Source organism: Miscanthus floridulus, chromosome 17 (genome assembly GCF_019320115.1).
Source record: "Miscanthus floridulus cultivar M001 chromosome 17, ASM1932011v1, whole genome shotgun sequence".
In the NCBI taxonomy this organism is placed as follows: domain Eukaryota; kingdom Viridiplantae; phylum Streptophyta; class Magnoliopsida; order Poales; family Poaceae; genus Miscanthus; species Miscanthus floridulus.
Window position 1 is genome coordinate 52,808,146 of NC_089596.1, and position 23,678 is coordinate 52,831,823.

General features: G+C 52.4%; 1 protein-coding gene across 5 annotated transcripts in view; it reads left to right on the plus strand.

Annotated features, from left to right (window-relative positions):
- LOC136518804 (uncharacterized) overlaps positions 1-21,135 on the plus strand; it is a 58,593-nt gene extending 37,458 nt beyond the window's left edge. For all 5 annotated transcript variants that reach the window (XM_066512494.1, XM_066512492.1, XM_066512493.1 and 2 more), the window contains 3 exons: positions 15,451-15,486; positions 16,219-16,293; positions 20,760-21,135. In XM_066512494.1, the coding sequence (XP_066368591.1) occupies positions 15,451-15,486; positions 16,219-16,293; positions 20,760-20,828 (180 nt within the window). In that variant the 3' untranslated portion in view covers positions 20,829-21,135. The remainder of the gene's footprint in view (positions 1-15,450; positions 15,487-16,218; positions 16,294-20,759) is intronic.
- The last annotated feature ends 2,543 nt before the right edge of the window (positions 21,136-23,678 follow it).

Below are 23,678 nucleotides of genomic sequence, written 5' to 3' on the forward strand. Positions count from 1 at the left end.
CAATGAGTATATATACAATACTAGTACCAACTATGTGGTACATTAGTACATGTACATGGCTGATTTTAGCCCCCAACTACTACATGGCTGAGGTAAGCCACTACATAGATTCGCCTATTGCTATACTTCTACAGTAGTCTAGAAGGACAGCAAGGGCTGACCAAAGTGCCAACTCCCTGCTGCAGCAAAATCATCAAGGGAGAGCAGCTGATTATCTTACATACATAGCTGCATTCTGGAAGACCAATCTGCAACACAACACCATCTGCTATTACAGCGAAATCCAGTATACGACCAATTGTTATCTGTTGGCCGCCTTTTGTTAAAGTAGACGGCGCCAATCTCATAGAACGGTCCAGATAGCGAGGGTGCCAGCTCCCCTGGGCGCCACACTATTTTTGATACCAGAAATGTAGCTCCTCCTTGATGACCTCTAAAACCCCATTCAAACTAGGTGAGATCCCATCAAACACACATTGCTTGCAGAGATTCCAGATTGCCCATGCTCCCTGGATGATAATGGAGTTCTGGCCTTTCTGGACTTGACCATCCACTCTTTCATTAGATTTGGCCCACCAATCATCGAAAGGGCAAATCATCTGGTTGAGGGGTTAAATCTTGCAAGCATACTTTCTGCACGAGGATATACCATACATGTCGAGCAAATACGCATGGGACAAGTAAATGATCAATTGATTCTTGAGCCTGATGATCCAGTCCCCTTCTAGCCAAGCGATTGGCGGTCCAACACTTATTATGAGTGACCGGCCACATGAAGAATTTACATTTGGCGGGAGCCCATCTTTTCCAGATTCTCTCCCATGGTCTGAATTGTACAGCACCTATGAACAAACTATCGTATGCTGATTTTGATGAGTACTTTCCACCGGCAGAGAAGCACCAAATATGAGATGTCGGTCGGGTATGAGTCAGATACCGTAGCCTGCCGACGATGCTCCGGTAACGCGTCGCGTCCACCTTCGCCGTGGTGCTGTTCTTTGACAGCTTCAGCCTTTCCTCCATTGGAGTCGCGGACGGCTTGCAGTCCGCCATGCCACCGCGCTTTAGCAGCTTCTCTGCGTAGGCACGCTGGCCTTTCCTCCATTGGAGTCGCGCACGACTTGTAGTCCGCCATGCCGCCACGCTCCAGTAGCTTCTCCGCGTAGGCGCGCTGACCTAGGGAGATGGAGTCACTCCCGTGTTTTACCTCGATGCCGAGGTAGGAGAGCTGGCCGAGATCGCTCATGCCGCCACGTCTAGGTGATGAACGCGTCAGTCCTTCGCTGCTGCTAGGGCCAACAGTAGGCGGACCGACTCCATGCACGCCACTGGCGCAAGGACTAACTCCATGCGCGCCACCGGTGTCGCTGGAGGTGTCTCCTGTCCTGCCGCAGCAGGGGACAGTGGTGGCGGCGTGTGCGTGGCTATTGGTGGAGATTGCTCGGAGATTGCTCGCCCGCTCACCCGCGCGGCTGGATTTGGCGGCTCACCCGGTGCCGCCACAGCTGGACTTGGCGCGTCCACAGCTGGCTCCTCTTCTCCAGCATCTCCTCCTCCGCGGATCACCATGTGCTCGATGACAAACGTCCCACCGATGTCGTTGGCTTCCCCCGTGCTCGGATCCTTCCAATCCTAGGCCGCCAGTTCGTCGAACATCACATCCCGCAAGACCACCACTTTGCCTCCTCTCGGATTATACAGCCGGTAGGCCTTGCTGCCCTCCTCATAGCCCAGGAGCACCATCGTAGTGCTCCTATCCTCCAGCTTGGTGAGATTTGGCTTCGTCTTCTTGACATGGCCGATGCACCCGAACGTCGTCACTCTTGACGAAGGAGACGTCGGGCTTCCTTCCGAACCAAGCCTCGAACGGCGTCATGCCCTTTAGGCTCTTGGTGGGCGCGCGGTTGAGGATGAACGTCGCCATGCTCACCGCCTCTCCCTAGAACTCTATCGGCATGCCCGTCGCCTTCATCATGCTACGAGCCATGCCCACCACTGTCTGGTTTCGCCACTCCACCACGACGTTCTGTTGCAGCGAGTACGGCGCGGTGTGATGCCGCACTACCCCCTGATCTGCGCAGTACGCGGTGAACTCCACTGACGTGAACTCGCCGCCGCGATCTGTCCTTGGCATGTGCAACTTTTTTCTGGACTGTGCCTCAGCCCGCACCTGGAACCGCTTGATCGCCTCCGCCGCCTGCTCCTGGCTCGTCAGGAGCTGTAGCCACATGTACCGGGTGCAGTCATCCATGAGCAACGGGAACTAGCGCCGCCTGTCGTGCGTGGCCGACATGATTGGCCCGCAAAGGTCGCTGTGGACGAGCTCAAGCGCGTCCGCCGCGCGATACTCGGCGGCCTTCGGAAATGGCTGCCTCCTTTGCTTCCCCGCTAGGCAGCTTACACACAGCTCATCGGCGTGCTTGATATGGGGCAGCCCACACACCATCTTCTCCGGCCGACCAAGTGCGTCGAAGCTGAGATGGCCGAACCGGGCATGCCACAGCCATGGCTCCTCGTGCGCCGCGCCGCCAGGCACACCGGCTTCTCAGAGTCGGTTTCGGAAGCGCTGCACCTTGGCGAGTAGCCTCTTCTCCTAGTCCCGAATCCTTAGGATCCCGCTCTTGCCCAGCACCTCGCACCCGCGCTCGTCCAGCTGTCCGATGCCGACGATGCTCGAACGTAGCTACGGGATGTAGTACACATCCGTCAGCGAACGGTGCTCGTGGTTCTGGCACCGGAAGATGACGGTGCCGCAACCTCGAATCTCCACCTTCGAATCGTCCCCGAACTTCACCGACCCCGTCACGCCGTCGTCAAGCTCGGAGAAGGCATTCCTAGAGCCGGTCGTGTGGTTGCTGGTGCCGGAGTCCAGGTACCACCTCTGCTCCACGCCATCGGCCACTCGCCCTAGGTGGACTTGAGCGCACGACTCGTCGAGATGGATGGCCTGCAGTGCCTTCCCCTGCTCCGCAGCTGTCACCACCTCCCTGCCTTCGACTCTGGCTCAACGTCGTGCAGCGCATAGAACGTGGCCATGGACAGTAGGCTCGTCGTCGTCCACTTGTGCCAGGTGCGTCTCATCCTTTTCCTTCTTTGGGTTCTTGCACTCCTTGGCCCAATGGCCAGTCTTCCTGCTGTCGTCAAGCGTTTTTGTCGATGGGCTCACCGTCCTTCTTTTGCTGCGGGACCTTGCCGTCGCTGCCGTGGCTGGAGGTGCCTTGCCCACACTACTTCTCCCGCATCCGGGCCACCCACTGGTCAGCAGCAGCTTGTCGTTGGCCGGTGTCGCAGTCGCCTCTGCGCGGTCGTCCACCGCCCGCAAGCGCCTAGTCACATCCTCAATCGTGAGGGTGGACATGTCGATCAACGTCTCGATGGAGAGCGCGATCTGGGTGTACTTGGACGGCACGACACACAGATACTTGGAGACTGCTTCCTCGTCGTCGATGGTGACGCCATGTGCTGTCCGTTGACTGACAAGTGAGTGCAGTCGGAGGGAGAAATCCTCCACTGCCTCCCCGTCGTGGAACGCCAGTGTGTCGTACTCCTACTCCCGCCGCAGCTGCCGTGCCTTCGCCTTCTTCGTGGGTCCCGATGTGCATGGCCTTGAGGGCGTCCCAAGCTTCCTTGGCAGAGTCCTTCGACCTAGCTCCTTGTACTCTGGAGGCACGGTGGACAGGATTGCTTCCGGCGCCGAGTAGTCTTCTTCGTCCTCGGTGCCCTGGTTGATGGCCTTCTAGAGCTTCCAGGCTCTGATCTTGACCTTCATGGTCACCGCCCACTCACGTAGTTTGTGCAGGTGAGGATCGGCCAGTTAGCTCTGCTAACCTCCCACACGATCCTCTGCACGGGTGGGTCCTAGCGCAGCGGTGGTGGCGGAGGCGGCTGCCCCTCCACCCAGCACCGTTGCCGCCTTCGCAGCATCGCTGTCCATCGCTTGTGATCAGCCACACGACAGCCTCGGCTCCTATACCACTTGTTGGCCCGCTGATTCCCTGCCCAGATGAGCAATCAGCTCACCAGCACCACACCACTCCCACTCACGGCTAGAGGTAGAAGAAAGGGTGAGCATAGCACACACACTGCACGAGCTGCACCAGCAGCTCTGCTGCTCTGAAATGTGTCTCAGCAGAACTGCATTTTACGTTACCATAGTTGCATACATAGAGGTAGCTAGTGAAGGTTGACTGCTGTAGCAGTCAAGTCTAGTCTACTCTACAGTCCTATTTGGCTACAAAGCCTTGCTAGGAAATTGCCCTGCAGCTGCAAGGAAATTGCACTGCAGTAGGAAGGAACTTTGTCTGCAATTGCTTGCAGACTTTTCTGCACTTTGGTTGGGTGACACCATCTGTTGCAGCTGATCCGCCAATCTATTAGCCAACATTTTGGTAATGAGTTTAGCAAAAGAATGCACCAGACAACTTGTTTAGGTTTTTTCTCTTTCTATGCTTTGCATGCAAATGGAAGAGCTCAGTATTGGCGTCGCCTTCACTGAGCCATAGAATCCGGGACCGGCTCCTTGCTATTGTTCTCTTCAAAGATGCCAACGCCATAGAATGCCACTTAAGCTTATTGCGTAGCCAGATCTCCTCACTGGAAGAGAACAATAACACATGACAGACTGCCTCACATTATTAAATTCCTGCAGCAAGAGAAGTTTGTTGTCGTCACCCTGAGGTCCATACACACAAGTAATCCACCAAGCTTGCCCGTCATTTGGACTGAACTGCACTGAAACAAAGAAATTGTCCACCTTGGTAGCAACAACAGGACCAAGATGATGTTTCCAGGCCACCAGGATACCCCTGCTAGCCCAAGACGAAGGTAATTCCACTTGAAACGAAAATGCAAAGCCAAGCATGGAACAGATATAGAAGCCATCTTGGTTTCTTGAACACAAACTATATCAACTCGGGAAGAATAGACCAAAGTACGAACATAATCTTGGCGCGTCTTTGAATTCAAACCATGCACATTCCATGAGTGGATCTTGGAAGGATTCATATTGCTAATGCAGAAAAACAGCCAAAAGAACTAGGGGCTGCGTTGATCGGTTAACAGCCTCCCCACCCTTCATTGGCACCCATCCAATGAGGGCAGCTAAGGCTCGAACATGAGGTTTACTATAAACCTGAGCATAAGAATCCAGGGCCTGTTGATCAATTCCCGTTCTCCAATGACATCAAGGGATCTCATAATCCACTTTCTGAACCATGAAGGAGAGGGCTCAACTGGCGATTCGACTCCAAGGCTACGACTGCGACGTTTGCCACTGTCGCTCTTTGCTTACTCACCAAAGTATACGGGGTAGGAACGATGTTGGTTGTTCCTGACACAACCCGATGGAGAGGAAAATGTTGGTCTCCCTGGTGAGTCTGGTGTTTTGTGCAATGCCACCAAGTATACACTTTTGAAAAAACTCTAGTTCCCTTTGAGTTGCGATCCTGGGAAGTAGTATCCCCACAGGCTACAGCCTTCTAAGGGGGTTGTCAGCCGGAACCATCATAGGAGACAGAGCTAGTATTACATGACTTCTGTGTGTAGTCCTGCGACAGCTACAAGGCGTCTAGCCACCACCCGAAAGACATATTGCCGGGAAGAGTTGTCCGGATGGAGGTCATTGATCCAACAAAAATCATTGAGCAGCACTTCTGCTGTCGCTTGCTCCCAAGCATGAGCCGGAATTCCTCAACTCAACCTTGACAGCGTAAGGAAGGTTTATTGCAGAGAACTGGAGAAAACGAGACCAACACATGAGATGCAGCCGATAGGAGGTAATGATCGGCTGTTCAGCATTGAAAATTCTCTCCACCAGTGTATCCATCGGCAAGATCAAGAGGAAAGTCACTGAAACAAAGCGCTGGATAACTAAAAAAGCTTCCTCGATGATTTCGGTGTGCATCCTACACTTTCTTCAATCACTGCGACCACTAGAGCACGGGCGAGCGCTTCCTCCTGCCAGCGATCGATGATTCTTTTGGGTTTTTGGGAATGGAAGTTGGCGGTGGTCGAACTGTCATCGTCACCCGAGGACAAGGGAGAGGAATCCTCATACCCACCCACGACATCCTCCGAAGGTGGGACGGTGCCTGGCCGGTAGCATGCCCACTAGAGTGGCGACTGTGAGATCAATGCCTCTGCCAACGCACACTGGGCCTCCATGACCGCCTGTGTCGCTAGGATGTTGAGGAAACAAGACGGGCAAACCAACACCCACGATTGCCGAAATCACTCTCGCTTCGACGGTCCTGAATAAAACATGAGTCATCAATCCAACACAGCAATTGTGGTCTGTAACATGACCAACTGGAAGAAGATTCATAGACAACTGAGGTACAAAAGAAACATTAGGTACAACCAATGTTAGCCTAAACATTTAAATGACTAAATGGTTTATTTGGGCTAAACGGCCATTTAAGTGGACTAAATGGTGATTAAACATGATAAACAGCTAATTAAACGGACACAAGCCGATGTGTAGCGTTTACATGGCGTGTAAATGGGCTAAACGGCTATGTAGGCGACAATGGCTGTCACACATCCAATCCGGATCCCCCACGTCGGGCCAAACGGGCGAGGGGAGGCCTGAGACCCAGCCCTGGCCACCCCACCCCGCTCACATTCTCCGCATATCTGGGGAGATCCGCGGAATAAAAAGGAAGGGTAGAATAAAAATAGGAAAGTAAATGGAGAATTGCCTAGGAGATAGGATTGAGATTTGTTAGGAAATAAAATAGTTTTGCTTGGAAAAGAAGAGTCCAAATCTATAAGGACTCTTATAGTTTTCTTGGTGTGCAAGTCCTCTAGGGACTATAAACATAGGAGCATTGTAACTTAAGCAAGAATAGAGTTTAGCTCTTTAAACCCCAATCTCCTCTTTGTCTCACACCGCCGCCACCCTAGCTGCTGCGCCCGCTGCCCTAGCTGCCACCCGCTGCAGCCAGCCCCCTGTTGGCCACAGCCGCCGCCATCCACGCCCCAGCTGGCCGCCGCTGGCCACCAGCAGCCGCCCCAAACCGACCCCCCTGAGCAGGACCGTGACAATGGTATGACAAAATGAGTATTGAAAGTGAACCCTGGTGAGTGATATGGCAAGATGTGCCATCAGTAACCGAAGCAACATCAGTGAATGGCTTGCAAGCAACCAATTGGTACTGATCAGATGTCACATGAAAGGAGGCCCTGGAAGCACCCAATACGAAGGAGCACTAACAGTCGAGGAAGCAGCAACTGACACAGAACCTCTAGAAGTGGAAGCAGTACTATGAAGCAGCAACAGACACGAAACCTCTAGAAGTGGAAGCAGCACGCTGTGCATGATAGATGATACTCAACAAAATTCCCTGGATGATGAGAGAAACAATTATCTCAACTATGATTAGCCCTGCCACCATGCTTACAAGGTTCTTTGGATGCATTTATCTTCTGAGTTGTCATTAACACTGAGGGTGAGATACAGAAGAAGCCAAGGACTCGATGCGTGTTTCTTCAGCCAATGCCTGTGCCATGGTGAAATTAGAGGAATTGTGAAGCAACCGTGTTCGAATAGAATCAAATTCTGGCCTTACTCCCATAAGACAAAAGGATATGTAAGAAACTTCTCTAGAAACAGAAGAACTGTACGGTTCGCTGCCGCTGTACACTGGGGTACCATGGAGATCAAAGCTCCCATCAAACGATGAAATGCAGAGTGGTACTCATCAATAGACATCTCTCTCTGTTCAATGACATGGAGCTGTTGCATAAGAGTATGTTGAAGGGCACCACTGTCTTGAACATAACGTTCCTTCAAATAAGACCACATTGGTTTGACGGTCTGAAACTTGAGCAGACTCATAATCATAGTGGGCTTAACGCTGTTAATTATGGCAACCAACACTTTCCCATCATTGATTTCACAAGTTTTGACTGCAGTAACATTGTTACCATCATGATTAAGAGTTGGTGGATCATCAGTCAAATGAAAGTAGAGACCATAACCCCGCAATGCAGTTTCAACAGAAAAAGACCACTCCAAATAATTGACCATCAAGAGTGATATTGACGACAATTGCACTAATCTAAGACATGCTGAACAACTGAAGTCTACTAACAGCTGGAGAAGACAGGGAGTATTTACCACCAATAGAGAACATAGCGCAGACACCCAGCCAACACAACCGATCAGGCAAGCCTCTGTTCTTGGAGATACTTGTGAAGCGATGAACGAAGAAGGCAAGTAGCAGTAGATTCGTCCGTGGAAACAGATCAGGCACACAGAGATCGAGCGGACAGCACTGCTCGAGCAGCCGGACAAATGAGGCCACAACAATTACGGGCGGACGAGTCGCGCCGGTAGGAGGGCAGACCACAGACGGGTTGGCAGTGGTGGCTTGACAAAGAGGCAAGCCATGGACGCCAGAGGTTGATTTCTGACGGGCGGAATCGACGCATGGATGATGGACAGGTGGGACGCACGAGCGGACGGCATGTGGGCATCGCGCACACATGACGGGCCGCGTGGAGCAAAGGATCAGCACGGCGATGGGCCACTCGGAGCATAGGACCGGCGTGACTACGGGCCGCGCGGAGCAGAGGAATGGCGTGGTTACAGGCCGCCCGGAGCAAAGGATCCCAAGAAAATGAGTCCATTTTAGTAGCATATTTAGTTCTCGAGTGTCGTGAAAATGAGTTCTTTGAATGTTATGAGGGCTCTTGTCATTTCTGTTACACGGCAAATTTGTCTTTGCCTTTGGCATTCCCTTGTGTCTGGTAACCCACAGAAGAAGAGCTGCTGATGTTACTGCACACAAAACCTTGGGTTCAAGTTGCTTTATGTCATGGTTAGGTTATTTTTTTATAATACATGTCCAAATTGAACTATGTTTAGCTAGATGCCATCCGATTGTACTGAAGAAGTAAAATTGTGGTGTTTGCGTTTTTTTTTCTACCTTGTGTGAGTGGGTGGGTGCGCTTGTATAACTTCTTGTGTGTTTAGGGCAATGCTTTTGTTGTCTGTGGATCACTTTCCTTCTACTTAATAGTTAATACTGCATAATGATATGCAATTCTCGTGTGTTCGAGAAAAAAAGAAAACAAATTATATTGTAAAAGAAGAGTGGTAAATATAAAGAGCAGGGGTTTCTGCAAAATGAAAAGAGACCATACCTTAGTGAAGAAAAAGCCAAAACTTAAATTTTGCAAGCATTTTCTATTGAGTTAAATGCACTTAGGTCCACGAACTTTGAAAATGTATTTCTGGGTCTGCAAACTTGTCAGTGGTGGACAGCACGTCCCTAAACTTGTTAAATGTGATGGATAAGTCTGGCTGATGTGGTCTTTGTGGGGCTGTGCTGGTCACATGGTCTTTGTGGTTGCATGGTCTGTTTTTTAGGACAGTATAGGACATCTTCTTAGATTAGAGGACAGCATCTTAGACTAGCATCTAGAGGACAGCATCTTAGCATCTGGGACAGTATTTTAGACTAGCATCTTGGCATATGCTTGGCTGGCTAGTAGCCTATAAATATGTATCCCCAACCCCTCGGGTTGGTATGGCATTGAGAAATAAACCAGAAAATTGTCCCAACTCATAGTGTCATCCTCTCTCGATGAGAGTAAGAATTCTGCTACTACCAAGAGTGAGAATTCAGCGACTAACAAGTGGTATCGGAGCCGTACTATCCTGTAGTCTAAGCATCTCCTGCTCATCTCCTCTCCCAGCCACACAACAGCTCCAGCTGCGAGCAGCAGCTCCGGCCGCTCCTGCTCACTCCTCCCTAGCGCAGCTCGTCTGAAGCAGCCCTCTCCCCACGCAGTAGCCCCCCGGTAGCGCGTCATGTCCGCAGGGCAGTCTCAGCGCTCGGTCGGCTCGAGCACGTGGCGTCGGCAGGAGGCCGAACTTGCCGCGGCAGAGGAACGCGAGCGAGCGGCGGCAGAGACCGCTGCGGCGGCGGCAAGGGCGTCGAGGCTGGCAGCGGTGGAGCTGGCAGTAGCCAGAGCGGAGGCGGAAGCAGCGGCGGCGACGAATGCAACGCGTGCGGCGGCAGCGGAGGTCGAGGCTCTGCGCGGCAGCATCGGCAGCTCCATTTCCGCGGACGACACCGCCGACGCGGACCTTGAGTTGCTAGAGAGGGAGGCAGCGCGAGCACGGGCGGCGCAGTGGGCAGCCGCGCACGCCCACGAGCGTGGCGGCAACCCAGACAGGCGCGGACGCGCGGCGGCGCTCCTGGAGGAGGCGCGCACGGCGGTGGCGCTCCTGGGGCAGCCGCGCACGCCCACGAGCGCGGCGGCAGCCCAGACAGGCGTGGACGCGCCGGTGGCGCTTCTGGAGGAGGCGCGCACGGCGGCGGCGCTCCTGGAGGAGGCGCGCACAGCAACGGTGGCGGATGGGTCGATGGAGAGCGTGGTCTTTACAGGCAGCGTGGCTCTCTCTCCCCGGATCGGTACCGACGGGTCGATGGAGAGCGCGGCCTTCAGAGGCAGCGTGGCTCTCTCTTCCCGGATCGGTACCGTGGTTACCACGGGCTCCAGGCTGTTGTCAGGGACGTCGGTCCCGGCGGTGGATGGCCTACCCTTAACAAGACAAATTACGTCGAGTGGGCTGCGGTGATGAAGGTAAAGCTCCAGGTGCGGCACATGTGGGAGGCAGTCCGATACGGCGACGTCGACTACGACCTAGATCGACGGGCACTGGATGCCCTCATCGCTGCAGTCCCGTCCGAGATGCAGTTCTCGATTACCAACAAGCGGACTGCCAAGGAGGCTTGGGACGCCATCGCTGCGGCACGCATCGGCAGCGACCGCGCCCGCAAGTCCACAATGTAGGCACTTCGCAAGGAGTGGGAGAACCTGGCCTTTAAGCCAGGTGAGGACGTTGATGACTTTGCTCTCCGTCTGAACACTCTGTTGCAGAAGATGGTGCAGTTCGGCGATGACACCTACGGCGTGGAGAGAGCTGTCGAAAAGCTCTTTCGCTGCGTCCCCGAGAAGTACAAGCAGATGGCTATAGGTCCCTGCTGGACGTCATGTGCAGATGGCTATAGGTCCCTGCTGGAGCTCTCCACGATGTCGATCGAGGAGGCTATAGGTCGCCTCAAGGTCGCCGACAGCGATGAGCCACAGTCTCTCTCGGGACCCATCACCACTGGCGGGAAGCTCCTTCTCACTCGGGAGCAGTGGCCTGCCAGCCAAGGTGATCGGAAGAAGGGGAAGCCTTCTTCCGCGACAGGCGGCCGTAAGCGTGGTAAGCCACGCAAGGCGCGTAGAGACGCCCAGGCCAGGGCACGAGGACGTGCCGAGGGTGATGCCCGCGGAGGCGCCCAGGGCGGCGCTGCCGGCAGGCACAAGCCGGCACGAGATGATGCCTGCCGCAACTGCGGCCAGCTCGGCCATTGGGCCAAGGACTGCCGATAGCCACGACGCGGCCAGGCCCACGTCGCACAGGCGGAGGAGCCGGCTCTGTTCGTGGCAGCGGCACTGGCCGCAGCAGCTCTCCACCTCGACGAGCCAAAAGCGCATGCCCTCCTCGGCGATAGCTCCGGCAACGACAAGACTGACGAGTGGTGCCTCGACACCGGCGCCACCCATCACATGACCGGTCGACGGGAGTTCTTCACCGAGCTTAACTCTAGCGTCCGAGGCTCCGTCAAGTTTGGGGATGCCTCCGGCGTGGAGATCAAGGGCGTTGGCTCCGTCATCTTCACCACCGTGTCTGGTGAGCACAGGCTGCTCACCGGAGTCTACTACCTCGCGTTGAGGAACTCCATCATCAGCTTGGGACAGCTGGATGAGAACGGTTCGCGCGTGGTGGTTGAGGACGGAGTCATGAGGATTTGGGATCGTCATCGTCGCCTTTTTGCCAAGGTATCCAGAAGCGCAAATCGACTCTACGTCCTTAACGTGCAGGTGACACAACCCCTCTGTCTCGCTGCTCGTCGGGACGACGAGGCGGGGCAGTGGCACGAGCGTTTCGGGCACCTTCACTTTGAGGCCCTGAAGCGGCTCAGTGCCACGGAGATGGTGCGAGGCCTGCCGTGCCTCGACCATGTGGAGCAGCTCTGTGACGTCTGCGTGTTGACGAAGCAGAGGCGACTCCCCTTTCCACAGCGGGCTAGCTTTCGAGCCAAGGAGAGGCTCGAGCTTGTGCACGGGGACTTGTGTGGCCCGGTTACACCGGCTACACCGGGAGAACGACGCTACTTCCTGCTGCTCGTCGACGACCTCTCCCGCTACATGTGGGTGATGGTCCTCGGCAGCGTCCGTAGGCTGCTGCGGAGGCGGAGTGCGGCCGCAAGCTGCGCGTGCTGCGCACCGACAACGGCGGCAAATTCACGGTGGCTGAATTCGCGCCGTACTGCGCTGACGAGGGCATTCAGCGCCGTACAGCCCGCAGCAAAACAGCGTCGTTGAGCGGCGCAACCAGACGGTTGTGGGGATGGCTCGGGCCCTCCTCAAGCAGAGGGGGATGCCGGCTGTCTTCTGGGGAGAGGCGGTGGTCACGGCCGTCTACATCCTTAACTGCTCGCCTACCAAGGCGCTCGACGGCAGGACGCCGTACGAGGCTTGGCATGGGCGCAAGCCGGCGGTCTCCCACTTGCGGGTCTTCGGCTGCCTCGCGTTCGCCAAGGAGTTGGCCACATCAGCAAGCTCGACGACAGGAGCACTCCTAGAGTGTTCATCGGCTACGCGGAGGGCTCGAAGGCCTATCGCATCCTCGACCCGAAGACACAGCGTGTGCGCACGGCGCGCGACGTTGCGTTCGACGAAGGGCGAGGATGGGCATGGGACAAGGCGGTGGACGACGGCTTGGCTCCGACATACAGACGACTTCACTGTCGAGTACGTCCACTTCGAGGGAGCTGGGGGAGTAGGCGGCTCTTCTTCGCCGAGCGCGTCTACACCAGTCCCCGAGCCTCGGCCGACCCCGGCGCCTGCTACTCCGACAGCACCACGCTCTCCAGCCAGGACCTCGGTTGCGATGAGTTCTTCGCCGGCTCCACCACAGCCGGCAACGCCACGCACTCCAGCACCGACAGGCACCACTCCGGGCACGTCTACTCCACCACCAGCTCGTGTCGAGCATGGCCCGGTTGAGCTCGCTACTCCGCTCTCTCGCGACGAGGAGCGCGTCGACGCGTACCACGACGGCGAGCCGTTGCGGTACCGTACGATGGAGAACCTTCTCGGCGACCAGCCGGTGCCGGGACCGGTGCCTCACGACCTGGAGGCGCAGTTGCACCTTGCGTGTGACGATGGCGAGCCTCGGTCGTTTGCAGAGGCCGAGAGACACGCGGCATGGCGCGCCGCGATGCAGTTGGAGATGGATGCGGTTGAGAAGAACCACACATGGGAGCTTGCTGACCTTCCTCGTGGTCACCGCGCGATCACCCTTAAGTGGGTGTACAAGCTGAAGAGGGATGAAGCTGGCGCCATCGTCAAGCACAAGGCTCGCTTGGTGGCACGAGGTTTCTTGCAGCAGGAGGGGGTTGACTTCGACGACGCCTTCGCTCCCGTGGCACGGATGGAGTCCGTGCGACTCCTTGCGCTAGCTGCCTAGGAGGGCTGGCGTGTTCATCACATGGACGTCAAGTTGGCATTCCTTAACGGCGACTTGAAGGAGGAGGTCTACGTGCACTAGCCGCCGGGATTTGTGATCCCCGGCAAGGAGGGTAAGGTGCTCCGCCTGTGCAAGGCCCTCTATGGCTTGCGACAGGCACCGAGGGCGTGGAATGCCAAGCTGGATTCCACGCTAAAGGGGATGGGCTTCGAGCAAAGCCCGCACGAGGCGGCCATCTACCGACGGGGCAGTGGAGGTAATGCTCTGCTGGTGGGTGTCTACGTCGACGACATGTTGATCACTGGCACCAAGGATGCGGAGGTGGCGGCTTTCAAGGAAGAGATGAAGGCCACCTTCCAGATGAGTGACCTGGGGCCTCTCTCCTTCTACCTGGGAATCGAGGTGCACCAGGATGACTCCGGGATCACGCTTCGACAGACCGCCTACGCCAAGTGCGTCATTGAGCTAGTTGGGCTCACCGACTGCAACCCAGCTCTCACTCCGATGGAGGAGAGGCTGAAGCTGAGCCGCGACAGCACGACGGAGGAGGTGGACGTTATGCAGTACCGGCGTCTTGTGAGGAGCCTTCGCTACCTCGTCCATACACGGCCGGACTTGGCATTCTCCGTCGGCTACGTTAGTCGGTTCATGCAGCGACCGACGACGGAGCACCAGCAGGCTGTGAAGAGGATCATCCGCTACGTTGCGGGGACTCTCGACCACGGCCTCTACTACCCTAGGTGGTCTGGGGCGGCACACTTCGTCGGGTACAGCGACAGCGACCACGCCGGCGACATCGACACCAGCAAGAGCACGAGTGGGATCCTCTTCTTCCTCGGCAAGTGCCTCGTTAGCTGGCAGTCGGTCAAGTAGCAGGTGGTGGCCCTGTCCAGCTGCGAGGCCGAGTACATAGCGGCCTCCACCGCTTCGACTCAGGCGCTCTGGCTCGCTCGACTGCTTGGTGATCTCGGCAGAGACACTAGAGCGGTGGAGTTCAGGGTGGACAGCAAGTCCGCTCTGGCCTTGGCAAAGAACCCCGTTTTCCATGAACGGAGTAAGCACATCCGGGTGAGGTACCACTTCATCCGAGGCTGTTTGGAGGACGGGAGCATCAAGGCGAGCTACATCAACTTCAAGGACCAGCTTGCGGACCTGCTCACTAAGCCCCTTGGGAGGATCAAGTTCCTTGAGCTCTGCTCCTGGACCGGGATGGTTCAACTTTTCCACAAGACGACGCACAAGACTTAGGGGAAGAAAGATGGATAAGTCTGGCTGCTGTGGTCTTTGGGGGGCTGTGTTGGTCACATGGTCTTTGTGGCTGCATGGTCTGTTTTTTAGGACAGCATAGGACAGCATCTTAGACTAGCATCTAGAGGACAACATCTTAGCATCTAGGATAGTATCTTAGACTAGTATCTTGGTATATGCTTGGCTGGCTAGCAGCCTATAAATATGTATCTCCAACCCCTCGGGTTGGTATGGCATTGAGAAATAAATCAAAAAATTGTCTCAACTCCTAGTGTCATCCTCTCTCGATGAGAGTAAGAATTCTGCTACTAAGAGTGAGAATTCAGCGACTAACAAAATGGTGTACCGCAGGTCCATTTCTGGACCATACCAACACTGGTGCAACCACTTAACAAACTTAAGGACTTAGAAATGCATTTCCAAAGTTTGTGGACCTAAGCGCCCCTTAACAAGTTCAGGGGCCGGTCATAACTCTTCCCTATATTATTCCACACAAAATGTTCTGACAGTTGCCTTCTATTGGAGTAACAACATTTTCTTTACGTTTTTGCCTATGTACCTCTGGTTTTACAGAAGTGTATTGTCCTTGATGATTGCTTCTCAACAAATACTTCATTTGGTCATATTGTATTAACTGTCATCTGATAGAACTGTACGTATTGCAGTTAATTCTTCCATACCGACGGTATGAAGCCGACCAAGTAAGTTTTCTTTCCTGCTTGTGCTTTTCTTGGTTCAGATAAACCAATTTCCATTGTGTGAAGTACAAAAATGGATTTAGAATTAAGGCTTCACATGCATGAATTGAGTGACATGTTCTCAGACATGCTCTCGCTGTCAGTTTTAGTTCATGTTTCATACAAGCAAATAAATCTGCGTGCAAGTCAGAATCATTGTATGAAATATCAAATAAAGATGACCGGAGGTAGTATAAAACTAAAATAGCTCCAGTAGACAATAGTCAAGATGGATACAACGAGGTTAACCTATGTTCTCATTCTTGATACCTACACTAGTTGCTAGTAACTTCAAACAAATTGTATGGTTTTAACTTCCCCTAAAGTAAAATCTCTACTCCCTCCGTCCCATAAAAAGTGTTATTCTCTCCTCCCGAGAAGTCAAACATTTTCAACTTTGGCAAAATATATAAAAAAACGTTAATATTTATAGTGCATAATTAGTATCGTTAGATAAATCGCTGAACATATTTTTATAATGAACTTATTTGGAGATATAAGTGTTGACCTAGTCAAATTTTAAAAAGTTTGACCCTCACGAACCCTATAGTGACACTGTTTTTTGGCCGGAGGGAGTACTCAAGATTATAGTTTGACTCATCTCACATCTGAACGCTTAGCCCACAAATTGTATGGTTTTAATAACTTCCCGTCTGCACTTCTAATGATTCACATGCATTGGTTTGCCATACACAGGGTAATTTTTGCACTGTTTCATTGGGATCATACAAACTTGTATGGGACAACTCATATTCTTCATTCTTCAAAAAGGTAATTCATAAATGATGCCTGGCACATATCATTGCACTTGATGTTATGTTCAAGGTCTCTTTTGCAATGTATTCACAGGTTAAGCTGTTCGTATTTTCTGCAATGTGTTGCAAATCTTATAGGTTAATAACTACCTTTCATGATGTGGAAGCATTTTCTAATTTCTATTCCCATGGTAGCTGGTTGCCTACTGTTTCTGTCATGTGGGGCCGCCCCTATTCTAGGAAACGGCGCGCCAGAGACGTCCGTCGCGCTACTGAACGCGTGGCTGGCTCACAGCCGCCGGCCTCAGGCCATGCGGAGCAGGCTGTTTCAATCAGTGGCTAGGAATAGAAAGAGAGATCAAATTAGTTCCTAAGATTGAGGAGTAATTACCTCCTAGTTGTTAGGCTCAAGGCCTATTTAGCCATGTACGTGGGCAAGGATTGAAGCAAGCAAGGCATTACCCATCTAATCTATCTTCTTCTTCCCTAAACAAGCAACCTGCGGAGGGGGAAAACCTCGCGGTGAGCCTGGAGCGCGACTACGAGTTACGTAGTCGTGGTCCGGCGTCTCTAGGTGCCGATGCCCTTGACAACCTGGTATCCATTGCCTACCTGCGGCACGTCATCTCCGACGCCGGCGTCGCCATGGATCCCGCCAAGGTACAGGCGGTCTCCGACTGGCCCCAACCCCGTTCGCTCGCGCAGTGCGGGGGTTCTTGGGCCTTGTGGGCTATTACCGCAAGTTCGTCCACGACTATGGCGTCATCGCGGCCCCACTTACAGCGTTGCTAAAGAAGGACGGCTTCTCCTGGAACGACGACGCCGCCGCGGCTTTCTAGGCCCTCAAAGCCGCGGTCACCTCGGCGCCGGTCCTGGCGCTACCGGACTTCACACGGCCGTTCGTCGTCGAGTGCGACGCATCCACCCACGGCTTCGGGGCTGTGCTGATCCAGGACAAGCACCCCATCGCTTACTTCAGTCGACCGGTGGCCCCACGGCATCGCTCCCTCGCCGTGTACGAGCGAGAGCTCATCGGTCTCGTCCACGCCATTAGACATTGGCGGCCGTACCTGTGGGGATGTCGCTTCACCGTGTGTACGGACCACTACAGCTTGAAGTTCCTCCTTGACCAGTGCCTCGCCACGATCCCGCAACACCACTGGGTCGGGAAGCTGCTCGGGTTCGACTTCACGGTGGAATACAAGCCTGGCGCACAGAACATGGTGGCGGACGCTCTCTCCCGCCGCGACACAGAGGACGGCGCCGTTTTGGCCGTCTCCGCTCCGCGCTTCGACTACATCGACCGCCTGCGTCAGGCTCAGGCCACTGACCCTGCCTTGGTCGCCCTCCGGGATGAGCTTACTGCAGGTTCACGCGGAGCGCCGTGGGCTCTTACTGACGACTTGGTGACATATGATGGCCGGCTATACGTGCCACCAGCGTCGCCTCTCCTGCCCGAGATCCTGGCCGCGGTGCACGAGGACGGCCACGAGGGGGTGCAGCGCACCTTGCATCGCCTTCGCCGAGACTTCCACTTCCCCGACATGCGCCGCATCGTCCCAGATTTCGTGCGTGCCTGCGCCACGTGCCAGAGGTAAAAGTCGGAACATCTTCACCCCGCAGGGCTGCTGCTTCCCCTGCCGGTTCCGACGGCGATCTGGGCGGACATCGGGCTGGACTTCGTGGAGGCGCTACCGCGTGTACGAGGGAAGTCAGTCATCTTAACGGTGGTGGATCGCTTCAGCAAGTATTGCCATTTCATCCCCTCGCCCACCCGTACTCGGCGGAGTCTATGGCTCAGGCGTTCTTCACCGACATCGTGCGCCTCCATGGGATGCCGCAGTCCATAGTGTCCGACCGCGACCCGGTGTTCACCTCGGTGTTCTAGAAGGAGCTGATGAGGCTCATGGGTACGAAGCTGCACATGACGTCGGCGTTCCACCCACAGTCGGATGGCCAAACGGAGGCGGCCAACCGCGTCATCACCATGTACCTTCGTTGCTTCACCGGCGACCGTCCTCGCCAGTGGCTTCGCTGGCTACCGTGGGCCGAGTACACCTACAACACAGCGTACCAGACGTCACTGCGCGACACGCCGTTCCGGGTGGTCTACGGCCGCGACCCTCCTACCATCAGGTCTTATGAGCCGGGGGACACGCTGGTGGCTGTTGTGGCCAAGACCATGGCCGAGCGCGAGGAGTTCCTGGGGGATGTCCGGTACCGGCTGGAGCAAGCCCAGGCTGTGCAGAAGCTCCACTACGACAAGCAGCACCGTCACGTCTCCTACGCCGTGGGCGACTGGGTCCTGCTCCGCCTTCGCCATCGCCCAGTCGCGTCTTTGTCCCAGGCGCCCAAAGGGAAGCTGCAGCCTCGCTTCTTTGGGCCCTACCGCGTCTCCGAGCTCATCAACGAGGTGGCCGTCCGCCTCGCTCTTCCTCCATGCGCCAAACTTCATGATGTCTTCCACGTCGGCCTCCTCAAGAAGTGGGTGGGCGAGCCGCCAGCTGCACCACCTCCTCTGCCGGTCATTCACAATGGTGCAGTGGAGCCAGAGCCGGAATGCGTTGTGCGCGCTCGACTGGCCCGTGGAGTGCGTCAAGTGCTCATCCAGTGGAAGGGCGAACCTGCTGCCTCGGCAACATAGGAAGATTTGGACTCCTTCCGCGACATGCATCCAGCGTTCCAGCTCGAGGACGAGCTGCTCGTTGAGGGGGGGAGAGATGTCATGTGGGGCCGCCCCTATTCTAGGAAACGGCGCGCCAGAGACGTCCGTCGTGCTACTGAACGCGTGGCTGGCTCACAGCCGCCGGCCTCAGGCCATGCGGAGCAGGCTGTTTCAATCAGTGGCTAGGAATAGAAAGAGAGATCAAATTAGTTCCTAAGATTGAGGAGTAATTACCTCCTAGTTGTTAGGCTCAAGGCCTATTTAGCCATGTACGTGGGCAAGGAATAAAGCAAGCAAGGCATTACCCATCTAATCTATCTTCTTCTTCCCTAAACAAGCCACCTGCGGAGGGGGAAAACCTTGCGGTGAGCCTGGAGCGCGACTACGAGTTACGTAGTCGCGGTCCGGCGTCTCTAGGTGCCGACGCCCTTGACAGTTTCTTTTTCTAGAAAACGCAGGAGAGCTGCGCTTCAGTATATTAAGAGGAAAATGGGACAAGAACCCAGTTACAACACACACCACAAACGCCACACTTAATAGTTACAGCCGCGCCGATTAAAAAGAAGACAGAATAATGACCCATCTAAAAAACAGCACTCAAGACCCGGCCATGGGGGCTGTCAAGGAGATTCCTCTAGCCCACGTTACAGTTACGTGAACCAAACTCTATGTAGGAGTCATACCGTAAAAAAAAAACAGTGGTTCCATATGATCCAAGCGCCCAATATGATCAGAGAGTTGAGCCCACATTGGATCATACCACGGTTGCTTCATTGACTCTCCCACCAAGCTTCAAAGATATACCAAAATTGTTCAGCAAAGACACAGGAAGTAAGGTGGTGATTGATATTTTTCTTCTTCTTGGTCACATAATGGGCTTTCCTTAGGTTTAGGTAGTCCCCGCTTCGCAAGATGATCTCCTGTCCAGCAGCAATTATGAGCTACCACAAAAAGAAACCACATTTAGCAGGTGTCCAAGTTTTCCATATTCTCTCCAAAGGCCTGAATTGTATAGCACCTATGAAAAGGCTCTCATATGCAGATTTGGCCATGTATTGCCCACTCGAAGAGAATTGCCAGATGTGTTTATCTTTGATATCAGCTTGCAGTCCGAAATCCAATAAGAGATCCCAAAGATGTCAGTAATCAATTAAAACTACCACTGAAAGTGGTCCCTGTAAATCTGAAACCCAAACGTGGTTCGTGAGGCCTTCTTGAACAGTACATCTTTGAATTCTTTTCTTTGGAATTATAGCAAATAAGCGAGGAGCCAAATCGGCATGGCACTGCCCATGAAATTCAATGGTCAGTCCAAAATAAAGTTCGTGAGCCATCACTTATTTCTGTTTTGAGGGTGATTGAGAAAAAGGCCTTGACCTCCGCTGGTGCTTGTATAGGCAGAGTTGCCCAAGGGTGACGAGGCTCCTTTCTTTGCAGCCACACACATCTCATTCTCAGCGCCCACATCATATTCTTGAGACCAGAGATACCAAGGCCTCAAAGTTGTATTGGCAGGCAAACTGTACTCCATGCCACAAGGCAATGGCCAGCTTGCGCTTGCGATCTCGCCATTCATACCCTCGACAAAATTTTTATCCACTGCTCTGATGGGCCACTGGAAAATCCACAGCCTTAACTAGATAAATTAGCATCCCAGTTAGAACCAATTGAACTTGTACCTTAATTGACAAATGAATTGAATCATTTCCTTAATGTACACACTGAATGGAACCCATAGGCAAAATATTGGTTTCCTCTTTCAACTGCATAGTGGTGTTATCCAAGTAATTGATTCTTCTAATTTTGCCTATTGACAGATCCTACGGTACAAGGTGGATGCTGTGCCACCGGTTGTTGAGCCGGCCTTGCCAGCCATGGAGCTCTGAAGAGGTCTGTCTTAATAGGATGTAATGTAACGTGGGCCGATGCATGCCATGGAGTTACTGTACAAAATGTATCTGAAGGCCCCACACGGTGTTGTTACCAGTTGTTTCGTCGACTGCTTTGCGGTGTTCTGATCGCAGGATTCCCTGATACATACACATAGCTCGCTGTCGGAGCGCAAGATATGTACTTTGTGTGCACATGGCTGCGGCCACTTGCCACTGACGAATGCCTAAATATAACAAAAGTGTATTATATCGACCAATAAGAGCATGTCTGATTGGAAGTTGTGGTGGTTTATTTTTTCTCAAGAGCACGGAGAGTTGTGTCATTGCATAACGAAGAGTTGTGGACGTGTTCCCTTGAAAGAGCATCCCGTTTGGCTACCAATTGTTGAATTTCATCATGAAATTAGATGCAACTCCATATTTTAGTGCTTCATTTTGGCTCAGATGTCGATTCTGTTTGGATGTCATGAATTGAGCTTTCTTTTCCCAATGAAAATTCAGACGATATTTTTCTTGCCTTCAGTTGACTTGCTCTTTCCTATTCCAATGGTTTAAGGAACCAAACAATTATAAATGATGTGGTGCTTTATGAGTCTATTTCTCATATTTAGTGAAATGATTTTATTTCTCATACTAGTACTAATTATTAGCCTGATGAAGAATAAGGTGATGATGAATTAATCCATTCTGCTCATAAATCAAATAAAAAAGTTAGTGGAAAGATGGACTAATTTATTTCTCAAACCAAACAACTTAAGTCTAGATGACATTGACGGTTGTAATCATATAATGTTACACTTTCCGTCAATGGTTTTTAGGAGCATGCGAGTAGAAAGTAGGTGTTCCTGGGGTCTTAGGTCAAGGTCACTTCCTATTTTATCTTGACTAAAATGCACGAATGATCCTTAACTTGTGATATCATTTAGGTTTCGAGACTTTCAAAATGTATTTTCTAGTACTTGAACTTGTCTTGTGATGTAGTGTATTTTTCTGTACCTGAACTTGTCTTGTGATGTCATCTAAGTTCAGAACTCTCAAAAGTTCATTTTAGGCTCTAACGTGTCACAGTGTGTCATCTAAGTTTAAATGAGCTACAACCTGCCCATATGTTAGTCTCTAGCTCTCTGTCTACGTGCTCTGTTTCTTTTCTAGCTCCATCTTCATCCTCTCACCCTCTTTGCATTCCAGTCTAGTGTGGCATCACATCACAGTCGCTCTCTCCAAGGCATGCCTTTGTCATCCTCCACACCAAAGGTTGCGGTGTCATCAGTTGTAATGCGACAGGCCAAAGTGGTTAGGTGGAAGAGGCAAACGAGCAATTGCTTTGCCATTAACATTAAGTTCCTATCAAGTCAAGAATGAGATGTTAATTCAACTATGGCCCTGTTCGCCTCTCTTATAATCCGTCTTTTTCAGCTTGTTTTTTTCAACCGAAACAGTGTTTTTCTTTCACAACAAATTAGTCGAAATAGTATTTCAGTTTGTTTTTTCAGCGAAGCGAACGGAGCCTATTGTGGCATGTCGTGACGTGGAGTAGATTAGGTGTATTTCAACCTAAGTGACACTATGACAAGTTTAAGGACCTAGATGATACACGGAGTCATGTTCGACGATCTAAAATATCATTTCGAAAGTTTAGGACCTAGATAGCACACAAAGACAATTTTAAAATTTTAAAAATTTAAAAATATTTTTTAAGAGTTTAGAGACCTAAACGACACTCCTAAGCAAGCTTAGAGATCGCTCTTGTATTTTACTCTTTTTATCGTAAGGCGTACTTTTCAATTATACTTTTTTGCGTTGGTGTGTTTTGGGATTCAAGCGGTAAGGGAACATATCATTTACGAGGGTTTGTTTCCGATGTGTTATCATGGCTTTAGACAAAACAGAATTTTAAGCAAAGACAACAAATTTTGAAACTAAAGGGACTGTGATGCCTAAAAGAGAGGTGAATTAGCCTTTCTAGAGCTAAACTTGGCCTCTATTTCCTACTTACCAAAACCTATGCAAGAAATGTGCACTCTACTTTTGATAAGTGTTGCTATCTCTATAGTAAAAGAGTTATGCAACCTAGGTTCTAATCCTATTAACTAGCCTAGCAAGCTAAACTAGAAATGTAAGCACACAACCTAGGAAAGTAAGTAAAGTGCAGAAGCTTAAATGAGGTACAGAATGCAAACTCCAGTTCATGACAATATTTTCTCCGAGGTGTTGAGAAGCTCACGATTTCCACTTATTACAACCCTGAAAATCCTAGAGCCAAAAATCCCAACTTTCAAAAAAAAAATCGAAACCTTGCATGGTGAATATGCATGCTAGGAAACCCACCATAGATGCACTAGCATAACCGTAACTAGATGTGTGAGCATGTGCATTAACAACATATGACTTGCTTCTTATTTGGTTCTCATGAATTCCTAATAATCAATTAATCAACTTTTATATAAACAAGTTGTTTGATGTGTGTGCTAAGTACCGTAGCTTTTGGTTGACCCCCTAAGGTTGACATAGTGGACCCACCCTAAGGTGGTATACATGTAAAAGCATACATGTATACAAGTGAAGGAGCAAGAAAGAATAACAAGGAAATAGAAAATGAATTAAAATTAGAAAAGAAAAAGGGAAAAAGGAAAGAGGCCCACGCCTGCCCTGCAGCCCAACCCCGCGTGCCCCCATTAGAAGGCTTAAACGCCTGAGTGCTCCACGTGCGCACGAAAGTGCCAGCGCCGAAGGAGCCCACGCCCAGCCGCGTCCCTCACTCGCACCCGAGGCATGGGCCCCATGGGACCCACCTATCATCCCCAACCTTTTGCCCCCTCTCTGCTTTTCCCGCCTCGCTCGACG